The sequence below is a fragment of the Drosophila grimshawi genome, unplaced genomic scaffold, assembly GCF_018153295.1.
Source record: "Drosophila grimshawi isolate 15287-2541.00 unplaced genomic scaffold, ASM1815329v1 contig_1377, whole genome shotgun sequence".
NCBI classification, from domain to species: domain Eukaryota; kingdom Metazoa; phylum Arthropoda; class Insecta; order Diptera; family Drosophilidae; genus Drosophila; species Drosophila grimshawi.
Window position 1 is genome coordinate 1804743 of NW_025062900.1, and position 12038 is coordinate 1816780.

A 12038-nucleotide genomic window follows, 5' to 3' on the forward strand; every position below is an offset into this window, starting at 1 on the left:
AGCGTGCCAAAGTCATAAGACATATGCAGAGATAATGGTTCATGCGCAGATTGTTTTCATGATATCATATCAACTAGTTGATATTGTTTGAGAAATGTTTCGTATGATTATATTTGAAATGATGGCTTATATTATTTCTAGAGATAAATTAAGTTATGGGTATAGCTGTCCTTGAGAAATAAGCTTGTGATTATATTCAAATGAGTTTCGAAAAGATTAGTTCATTCTTATATGAAGTTGGCATAGCTTATGCGATTTGTTAAAGATAATATTTACTATATTATTTGGGTTTATGTGCAGATTGGTTTTATGATCACAACTACAAGTTGATTTGCTTTGAGAAATATTATTATTGATTATATTTAAATTATTATTTTATTATAATTTATATTGTCATATGCCAAAAAAAAGGTGAACTTTAATATAAGCTTGACTTTCTTTGAAAAATGTGCACATGTTTAGTTTTATATGAAATTATAACTAATATTATTTCTAAAGATAACGAAAATACATTTTCAAAGTTGGCAAAGCATATGATTTTTTAAGAGATGCGTTTAAAATTTAGACAGATTAGCGAGATAAGTAAACTAATAAATGAAGTTTAGGATTGACGAACATATAAAAACTATTAAGAGATAAATGAAGATCTTAAATGGTGAAGATGTAGAAGATGTACAAGAAATAATTATACACAGTTATCATGTATCAGATATATAATAGTGTTTTCTTAACTACTAAATCTGCTCGTAGCAACAAATTTTCCTCCTCTCCTCTTGAAATCGTCTTTATAATTTACAATTGCCACATGTATTCTTTTTATTGTATTTTGGGTGTATTCCTTTCATTTGCCTGCTGCTCTGACGTTAATTTGCTCAGCACTTACCAGCCCCCAACCCCCACCCCCTGTCTCTATCTCTCTCCCTCTCTTTCTATATTGTCACAGCTGTTTCTGGGAATATATCTTTCAATTTCATTTCTTTTTTTTTTGCAGATTTCAATTGGTTTTGTTTTCTTGGAACATTTGCCGTGTTCAATTTGGTTCAAGCAAATAGATAGATACACTATATTCTAGATAATTTAGATAAACAAGTGCCTCAGATAAGAAAGCAAGCACAGCCTTAGATAAAACAAAAAAACGGAAGTGACAACATTTCTAGTATTTGAATATCTTTCTCTTTTACATTTTTGTTGGGGTGCATTAAGAAAACAACATATGGATTTTTGTGATGGTTGGAATCAGCAGTATTAATTGACGCATACTTTCTGCTTAGTAGGTCAAAACCAGAGACGCAAATCAAAATAAATGAGTCGCAGAAAACCAGAAAAGAATAGCAAAACTCGGCATTTGACAGTTCGGCAAAAATAGAAGCAACCAAAAGAGAGCAGAGCAGACCAGAAGCAAAAGGAAGAACCAACCAAGTCAAGGCCCATTTTGGCACATGAAATGTTTACGACCTTGCCGCAAAAGATAATAAATCTATAGATATATATATATCTAGATATATATATTATATAGAAACATGTCATGTTCCCAATAATTGCTTAAATTATGAGCTTCCAAGGATCTTGCTTAATAATGACAAGCAGAACAGCAGCAGCCTTCAAATTGAATTCCGATTTATAGATATTTTAAAAATCCATATTAATACTTTCTTCAGTTTTAAAATTACAATTCAAGCAAATTAAAATTCTGTTTTGTGTTTAAAGTTGTTATTTAAAGCTAAAGTAGACTTAATTTCCAAATCTTGTTTTATTATTATTGACAGCATCTGTTCTTAAAAGAAATCATAATGCATATATATTCAGCAGCAGCAGCATCAGTAGTTCTTTTGTAATTAATATATATAACGAAATTCACAATTTTAGTGATATATCTGTAATATCTGGACACATTATTAATCATCTGTTGGAATATCATTAACATCAGCTAAGAAACACGCAAGAAAATTGTATTTCCATCTTAAAGATCTGGCTTTGGGGTATCATCTCCTAGTGGAAGCACTCTCGACTCGAGCATTCTCTTTTTTATTCATCTAGTTTATTTATTTATTTTTTTTGACTTTGGTAATGCGAGCGTAACGAACGAGAACGAGCTCTGTCCAAAGTGACAGGTGTCACAAATTTCAAATTTCGCCGGTTTCTCGTTCTCGTTGTTCTCGTTCTGCTTCTGGTTTTCTATATGCATATATATTGTATATATAGCATATAGCATAATATTATCGGTTGTTGTTTGCTCTTTAAGGTGAGAAATCGCCGCTGACAGCCACATATGACTTTGACATAGTTATGAAAACGATTTGCGAAATTTGACTTGCTTTGTCTTCTTTTTCCTTTGTTGGGTTTTCTCTCTTTTTTAATTACTTTTTGTTTGTTGTGGCGCCTAAATGGATTAATTTAAAGAGCCAGGCTGCTTATGAGTAATAGTTTTTCCACTTCCGGGTGTTGCTACAATAACAGAACATGGTGAGTTTTGCTGCCTCTTCCACTTTGCTGCTTTCCAATTACGCTCAAAGTCGGTCAATGCCACACGCCTAAATGAGCCACCCCCACATCAGATCCAAGACTTGACATATGACTTTAGTAATACTGTTTTTATTTTTTTTGTAGTCTGCCTCGCCTTTCAAAGGTTTTCCACATTGGCTGAGGTAATCAATTTTCATGGCCCGGCATTATTAACATTGCTGTCCCGCAATCGCTGCCTTATCACACATGACGCATGTGAAGTTCTCCGCCTCCTCTCTTTCTCTCTCTCTCTCTCTGTGTGTGTTTCTCTCCCGCTTTGGGCGCTTGACTGTTCGATTGGGTCGTTGACTTTGACTGTTTCTTGGGATCGTTGCGTTCCATTGCAGTAAATCTGTCGATGGTATGGTATATATATATATACATACATATATGTATATATATATATATGCTGCATATATCAGTCTTTGCAACAATCTTCCAATATATAATAACTCACGCGTGTGTGTGTGTGTGTATGAAATATGTATTTACAATGTGTTTGAGGCTTTTCGTTTTGTGTTGCGAAATAAATTAAAAATGCGGAAAAGGTCGCAAAGCAAAAAAAAAATAAAAATAAAATAAACACAAAACTCATAAATGAAATGTGTGAAGAGACAAGCAAGCAAAAAAAAAAGGAAAAACAAAGAGACAGAGAGAGAGAGAGAGAGCGAGTGCAGAGCCGTTATTAAAGACGCGTGTTAGACATTCAAAAAAATATATTCATTACGTATACGCAGCGTCTGACCAGCGAAGAAGACTCGTTGTAACTGCGACAATTTCGTTTAACTGTCTATTGTTTGGCTTTTGCTTCAGATATGTATATATAATATACAGTTGCGAACAAAATAATAGCAGCATTTCGAAACTTATGCAAAAAAAGAAATTTATTATGAAAAACAAACCAAACCAAACAAAATTCAAGTGTTGGTTTTTAATATGATGTTTGGATTCTTCCTATCAAATAGCTTTGGATCAATTATATATTTTTCCTTTTTCCTTTAATAGAAAAAGTGACAAATGTATAAAATAAAATATAATTGTAGAAATCGTTTATTCATTTATAATTTTCTTCATTTTTCGATCATTTTCTTCATTTTTCATAAAATGGAACTTCTTCATTTGAATTGTTTAAAACACGTTTCTTGTGAGAGGGTTGCTATTATCTTGTTCGCAACTGTATACATATTAATCTGCAAATTATGAGTAGAGTTCTTCTTAATATCTCTTGATTCTCATTCGCTTTGTTGTCATTCGCTGCTAATTTAAATGACAAAATTGCCCAATGAGCTCAGCCAGCTGAGGGCGATGATGATGACAACAGAGCAACTCAATGTTTGGATTGATAGTGTATATATATCTATATATATAATGTGGAATGATGATTAAATGTGTTTGCTCACATATGAGGATGAGTTTTGCTCGGTGGGTGGTCAATATACTCATCAAGCGTTTCAATTAGCCCAAGAAAAGATTGTAATAAAAGCAGAACAAGTATGAAGTATCCTCAAAAGTATTTAAAAGAAGAAAAGAATTTCAAGATTCGTCTCAATCATTTTTAGATGGTACACTCAATATCAAATATATCTGTGTGATTTTCCTGCTAGCCATTACAGACATCTATCAATTAACACGTTTCGTTATCCAATTATCCGTTTGAATAATAAAATCAGCTCCATTTCAAACCGGCTAACTGCTCTCCCATATTATATAAACTAAATGGCATCTCTCTGTCTCTCTCTATCTTCCTCTCTCTCTCTTTCACACTTAACAGCTGCTGTGTGCAACAACAAAGCCCACGTCAAGTGCCATTGAGAAAGACTTTCGTTTTCATTAAATATAAGAGGCAGGTTAAGATCACGACTCAGAGACTGACCATACATAAAATAAACCAGTCACTGATTCAGTCAAAGTCCACTTATGCTTAACTCCCTGCCCTAACGCAAGCTCTTCACTTGCAACAACTTGTGCCCTTGCCACATTGCATCAATCAGTCGACAACAACAGCACTTCAATAACACAAAACTCAACTGAATTCGATCGTTTGTGGTGGCAACTTCTTAGATACCATCAAAGACGCAGCAGAAGAGGTGGAAAAATGAGAAATGTACAATGTAAAATGTATAACAGCAAAGTTGTCAAGTGCAGGCCAGTTCATTGGTATACCCTGTACCTTGTTAGAGGCAAACAAAGGGAATATAACTTTGTATGTTGTATGGAGATGAAGGCTGCATTTAAAGTAGAAATAAAGTTGATAATAATATTATTATGGATAGCAAGAAATAAAATTGATCTGATTTTATTTCTCTCAATGGATAATAAATTAATGAATGAATCAGCGAAATTATATCTCTAGACAGACAGAGAGTCAGAAGGAAATAGTTAGATGGAATCGTTAAGAACATATATATACTTGACGGGTTTGATTATGCTTTTATCAGTCTGTTAAACACTCTTACACAACTTCACATATTTCAACGTTTTCAAATATTTATTTGTTCTGTAGGATATTCTTACGTCGTGCATTTGGAACGCATTGAATACTTTCCTTTTACATTTTATATCTGGCTGCTGAGTATTACAGGCATTTACATGGCAAAAGCTGTTGCTAAGCCAAGCTAAGACAGACAGACAGATAGACAGATATTTGCTGCATTACTCATTCAAAATTCTCAGCAGGCAAAGTCAAAGGCACAGCAGCAGCATCTTCTTCTTCTTCCCCTGATGTTGCTGTGGTTATTTTTAATACCAAGCCACATAATTCGTAGTAATTTGCCAGCCGCTTTACATTTGCCAGCTGCATTTGTCAGTTTGGCTTTGACGTGCCACACTCAAGGGGCAGAAGTAGAAGTAGAGGAAAATTAAGCAAGAGGCAGCCAGAAGTAGGCAAGAGGAGGCAGGCCGGCTGAGACTCCACTTGACTGCCTTCGACGACGTCACACGTAAATGTGCAATCTGTACACAAGTAATCTATGCATGTACACTCAGAAAAAACTCGGCATAATATAGAAAGTTGCAGTTAAATCAAAATCGCAAGGCTAGAAGAAAAATTGCTGATTTTCAGAAATTATTTATAATAAGCGAAAGAAAGCTTCCTAATACCATATCGAAACTTTAATTAAGATAGAGAAGCATGATTTTTAGAAAAACCTTGGCTTGTTTTATTGCACTTGGTATTTACTCAATATTGCAGTTGATCAGTCAATTTATCAGTCTTTCTAATACTAAAACTAACAATGAGTCATCAACATCATTCAAACATTCCACCACACAAAAATTAGTCATCACATAACTGTTTGACCGAGGAGTGTCCCCTCCACCGCCCCTCCCCCCTCTGATGACAGCACAACAGTGTCGTCAAACAAGCAACAACAAACAACAAACTAAAAACCATCAGCAGCAATTTTAAATTACTTTCGCAACAGCGATGAATATTAAATACCCTAGATGCAGAAAAAGAAACAAAAAAAAGCTCCTGTCTACAGACAATAAACATTCCATTCATTTGGCTTTGTATGAATCAGCATTCATAAATATTTTGTATAAAAAAATATATATTAGACTAATGTTTTTTGCGAATCGTTTCGAAGCCAGCAAACTTTTTTACCTCCATTTTTTATGATAGACTTATTCCACGAAATGTGACAAATGATAATGACTAATTTGCGCTTTGAAACCAGTTTTTGAAATAGAATTTTATCAACTGGAACTCTTCTTTGCAGTGAAAGTAAACCAATTTTAGTATATTTGTAAACTTATTCATGGATATGTTTTGAAATAAACAATTGTCTTATATTAAGATACAGTTTCAATGACATGAAAATAATTGAATTTCATTTTTAAAACAGTTAATAGACTTGAATTAACTTTCTTTACTCTTCATCTGAACTTTTGAAGACCATTTGAACTTGATTACACATAATAAACCAATTTTGAGGTGGTTTAAAAGAATTTTATTATATTTATAAGCTGGTTAATAGAATTTAATTATTCAAGTAGTTTATTGCCTTGGATTCTCTCTTCTTTTAGCTATCGTTTAAGAAGCTTACACATATTAAATCAATTTTGAGCTGGCTCAAAAGAATTTTATTAGATTTTTGAACTATTCCCTTTTTTGAATATTAGTCTCTCTCTCTTTATTTTACAAGTGAACTTTTGAAGCCCACTTGAACTAGTTTATAGCATATTAAATCAATTTTGAACCGGCAGAAGCACTTTTGCAGCACTCTTGAACCGGTTCACATTCACATTCAAATAGTAAAATTACGCTCGGCACAATTGAATCAAATTTTATTTGGTTGACTTTAAAGTGCGCTTAATTGAAGCGACCTTTAGTGTCATGCCCGTGTGTTTTGTATTTGTGGCACTGGCATTGGGGAGAACATACGACTCGTGCCCCCCTTCTCCCTCCCCCACCCTCTCTTGCACCCCTTTCCAATTGTTCAGGCCAGCTGGCCAGCTGGCTAGCCCACCCACACACGCTACGACAAATTTCTCAGCTAATTTCATTGATGAATTTTTATTAAATAAATTATTATAATGAGCTTGATGAACTTGTTATTGTTGTTGTTGCCCCCTCGAGGCACGTTGCAAGTCAACGAACGAACGAATGAACGGACGTCAAGCGAAGAGTGAAGAGCAGCGAGCAGCGAGCAGAAAGAGAAGAGAGAGAAGCAACAACAAACAAAGCGCCGCAAGAAATTTGGCACAAATTGGTTTATGGGGCAAAAGAAAGAAATTGGCGACACTAAAAATGTGGCGCGTGTTTGCACTTTAGCAAAAGCAACCCACCCCTCCCCCCCACCAATTACAATCACATGAGAGGAGAGAGAGGAAAGCAGAAAGGGAGCTGCTCTAGCTCCAGTTCTATGGTTTGCTAGCCAACAATCAGCGCTGAGAAACTTTGGCAAACAATGCTGTGCGCTACCACCAAAAATAGCTCAAAATTAAATAATTCTCAGAAATCTAAGCTTTGTCTTCTGCTTCTTTTACTTCTTATCGGTTGGGGGGAGCTCTATAAATAGTCCGGGGCCACAGCTATTATTAACTAGCAGAAGAACAAAGGGAAACAAAGTGCGTCGATTGGGCGAACAAATGTTTGACCAACTCAAATAGTCGCCGAGATAAGGGAATAACGAAGTGAATAAATGAATGAATGAATGGATTTGTGAATGAATATTGGAAAGTGTTTATTGAACAAGTTGAGATTTTGTCCAACATCATCAACGGTAAAATGAAAAATGTTAATTGCAATTAATAAATCAATTAAAGAGTTGGCATATTCATTAAAATAAATAATCGATTTTTAATATTCCTCACGGATTGGTAATGAGAAATTATGGTAATTAACTAAAGAAAGAGAGAAAGAGAGTCATTTATCACAAACTATTCATCATTTATTGTCTAGCTAAAATGAGCATCAGAATAATTTATTTGATTTTATCGATACGCTTTTGAACTGAGAAAAAAGGGAATAATAAAGTTTGGAAAAAGTGTGTAACAGGCAGAAACCTCAGATGTATTATATATCATTAAGATTATATTGGAAACATAGATTTTGTTAACCAACATTAAAAAGTATTTAAAAGCAGAGTATCTCCTAGTCGATCTCTCTCAAGTGTCGCATTCCAACTTCATTTCAGTTTCAATTAGATATTCCTCATTTATTAACCTGTTGACAACTAATCACAGCATTCGGATTTGATAAATCTGCGTGATTAGCTGCGATATACATAGATTATGTATGTGATCAATGAGTAATCTTTTGATTACATATTACCCAATCCGTGAGTCACATAAAAGTTGGGCTATGCATCGATTTATCAGGCAGTTTATTTTTAAAACAAATGATTTCACATCTTGGACAGCGAGCATTGGTGCATTTCTTTCTTCTTTCGCTCAGATATCTTATTTTGTTTTTTTCTTTTTGGTACATTCTCAACTTGAACTATTTTTTAAGTATTTCTATTTCCTAAGTTATAAGATATACTTATATATACACAAGTGATTATCTTGGACTTACCTTTCAGTCTCGGATTCTGCATTTGGTTGCTGCTGTAGCTGTTGTATCTGTTGCTGTGTGGTTGTCGATGTTGTTGCTGCTGCTGCAGGTGTTGTTGTTGCCGTAGCAGAATTAGTTGCAGCTGTAGCAGTTGTTGTTGCTCCAGCTGCTGTTGCTGCTGCTGTCGATTGTTGTTGCTGTTGTTCATCGCTTAAGCTGAGCGATGTTGTCGTTGCATCCACTGCTGTTCCAGTTGCAATTGCATTCGTTAAATTCACATTCACATTCACATTGTTGTTGTTGTTGTTACTGTTATTGTTGGCACTAACACTCGCGTTACTTGTTGACGTTGCTGTTGCTGATGTTGCAGCTGCTGCTGCTTGCGATTGCAGCTCATCGAGCACGCCGGCAACAACCAATTGCTGCACATCAGCAATGGTTGCTGGTGCGCTTTGCATAACTGTTGCTGCTCCTGCTGCGGACGTAGCAACAACTGTTGCTGGCGGCTCATAGCTGCTCATGTGCAGCAATGGCAACGTTTGCCCTTGGGTCGCAACACCAATTGTTGCTGGCGTGCTAGTGGAAGTTGTTGAAGTCGGTGCTGCTGCTGCGGCAGCAACTGTTGCCACGATACCATCGATTTGCGATGGCTCCAGCTGGAAGTTTGACGACGACGGCGGCGGTAGCTGTTGCCCGGCAGCAACAGCTGCAAATGTTGGCGGCGTTTGTTGTTGTGCCGGCGACAATGGTTGCTGCTGCTGTTGTTGTTGCTGCTGTTGTTCGATGTAGCTGCCGCTCATGACAGTCAGCTCACCAGCAACTGTTGCTGCAGTCGTGCTGCTGCTGTTGTTGTTGTTGCTGCTGTTGTTGTAGCCAGCAACATCCATAGCAGCAACTGCTGCTGCTTGCTCCTGTTGCTTCAGCTGTTGCAGCGATTGTTGCAACTGTTGTGCGGCAGCCGTTGCATAATCCATGGGTAAGGTCTGACCATGGGGCGTGCCCTCATTTGTGGCATTAGGCGTGGCACCACCAGCATTGGCATTAACACTATCAAAGAGTTGCTGTTGCTGCTGTTGTTGTTGCTGTTGTGCCTCGTTCACAAATTGTTGCATGCCATGTACGACTGTGGCAGGTGCTGTCATTACGCCACTGGGCGTGGCAAGTGCTGACACAGCTGGATGCAATTGTGGATGTTGTTGCTGCTGCAGCGATTGCTGTTGCTGTTGCAGCAGCGACTGTTGCAGCTGTGCAGCATGCTGCTGCTGCTGCTCAGCAAAATTCCAATTGGCGTCCGATGCGGCGGCAGGCGGCTCATGATGCAACATTGTCGGCGGCAGTATCATGCTCTGCGTTGTCTTCGGTGCACCACCACCACCGACTCCTGCTGCTCCCATGCCTGCTGCCCCCTCAAACCCGTCGGCCGTGCCGCCGCTTGGCGATGCCTCCGAGTTGCCAGTCTTTTCATTGTTATTGCCGGCACCGCCACCACCAGCACCAGCACTACCCCCGCCAGCACCACCACCACCAGCTCCGCCGACACTGGAGTGATCCAGATAATCCATGCAGATCCAACGACCACGCTTAAACGGCTCTGTCGACTCAATTTTGACGACCTTGAAACGTTCACTGCGATGCTGAGTCTCCTTCATATCCTCGTGCTTCTTCTTGGTGCCACCGGGTGTGACAACACCACCACCACCAGTACTAACCACATTGATTATATTATCCGCCACGTTCACCTGAACATTCTGGATGGTCTGGCCGCCGAGAGAAGAGGGCGCTGTGGGATCGACGACGACGAGACCATATTGTGAACTGGTTGGGATGACGGGTGCCGTTGTGCTTAACGCATTGTTGGCAAAGAATACCTCCTCCTTGGAGAATGTGTCCTCGGACATCGAGGGTGTCTCGTTCTCGAGATCGGTGATCCGACTATTGTCATCCGTATGAGATTCATCTAGATCATCGGCGGACTCATCGCCCGTATCGCCACCGGCTGCATTCAATTTGGCATGTCCAACCGTAACGGACGTGATTTGAAATGAGGATGTCGTCTTTGGTTTGCGCTGATTGTTGCTGGCGGCGGCGGTGGCAGCAACACCAGCAGTGCTGCCACCAACTGTTGCTGTTGTCGGCTGATGTCCCTGGCTGTGGCTGATGTGTGGCTGCTGTTGCTGCTGCTGGTGATGATGATGATGATGGTGGTGATGATGATGATGGTGCGGCTGTTGTTGTTGCTGCTGTTGCAGCTGTTGTTGCCACTGTTGCTGGCTGTTGCGTGGTGCAACAGTTGCAGCTGCTGTGCCACCACCATTGTTGTTGGGCGAACTGGCTTTGCTATTGTTGCTGCTGTTGTTGCTGCTATTGTTGCTGCTGCTGCCAGTTGCTGTTGCCGTTGTTGTTGCTCCTGTTGCTGTGGCCGATTGATTATTGCTGCTGCTACTGCTGGTTGATTTGGGCGCCAGCGATGCGCTCGATGTTGTTGTGGTTGTTGCAGCAGCAATGCTGCTGCTGTTGCTGCTCGCACGCGATAGATCAGCAAGTGTTGCTGCTGCGGCTGCAGCACCACGACTCAACGCATTCAAACGCAAACTTTCGCTGGTGGTGCGTTGAATGTTGCTGCTACCGTGACTGTTGTTGCTGTTGTTGGTGTGGCTATTGTTGCTGTTAGTATTGCTGCTGCTGTTGTTGGTGTTTGTGTTGCTGCTGCTGTTGTTCTGTTGCGCATGCGCCTGATGATGATGCAAATGCGAGGCATGATGATGATGATGCAAGTGTTGCTGCTGCTGTTGCTGTTGCACATTGCTGCCGCCGAGTGAATTGTATTTGGCCAGCGGTGGTTTCTTAATGCTGGTCGTACTCACCACACTGACGCTACCACGTGGTGGATTCTGCATGGAGTTGCGACGCGGTGGCGCATTGCCAGCATTTGTGGCGCCACCTGTTGGCTTAAACTTGGTATTCAATGGACGATCGAACATGTTGTTGCTGTTAACTCGTTGCTGTTGCTGTTGTGTGCCTGCCGATTGCCGGCGTGCTGTGGATGTTGCAGCGCCAACTGTTGCTGCTGCCGTTGCAACTGTTGCTGCTGTTGTTGTTGTGTTTTCTTGCGAGTTTTCGGGTGAGGAGGCGGCTGAATTGCTGCCACTTGCCTGACTGCTGCTACTATTAGCAATTGTTGTTGCTGCTAATGCTGCTGCTGTGTTGTTGCTGGCGTGTTGTTGCTGTTGATGTTGATTTTGCTGTTGTTGCTGACCGGAATCTTCGTTGGCAGCGCTTTGATTCTCGGCCATAATCGAATTGGATTTCAGCGTGCGCAAAGTTTTTAGCAAATAATCCAGTTTTGCTGACAATTTTCTGGATTATTTGAATTAAATAAATATTTTATTTTTTTTAATGTTTTTCTTTCTTTCTTCAAGTGTTTATTTTGTGTGTGTTGTCAGATTTTGTTGTTGTCTGTGGCAACTAGTTGCTGTTGCAATGTTGCTGCTGTTCTTGCTGCTGCTGATGCTTGACGGCAATTGTTGCTATTGCTGGC

At 39.3% G+C, this 12038-nt stretch overlaps 1 protein-coding gene across 1 annotated transcript in view; it reads right to left on the bottom strand.

The window, feature by feature from the left end:
* LOC6561455 (protein bunched, class 2/F/G isoform) overlaps positions 1 to 11481 on the bottom strand; it is a 120547-nt gene extending 109066 nt beyond the window's left edge. The window contains exons 1-2 of the mRNA XM_032735882.2: positions 11365 to 11481; positions 8522 to 11178 (exon numbers count right to left, since the gene is read on the bottom strand). Of these exons, the coding sequence (XP_032591773.1) occupies positions 8522 to 11178; positions 11365 to 11481 (2774 nt within the window). The remainder of the gene's footprint in view (positions 1 to 8521; positions 11179 to 11364) is intronic.
* Positions 11482 to 12038: the final 557 nt, after the last annotated feature.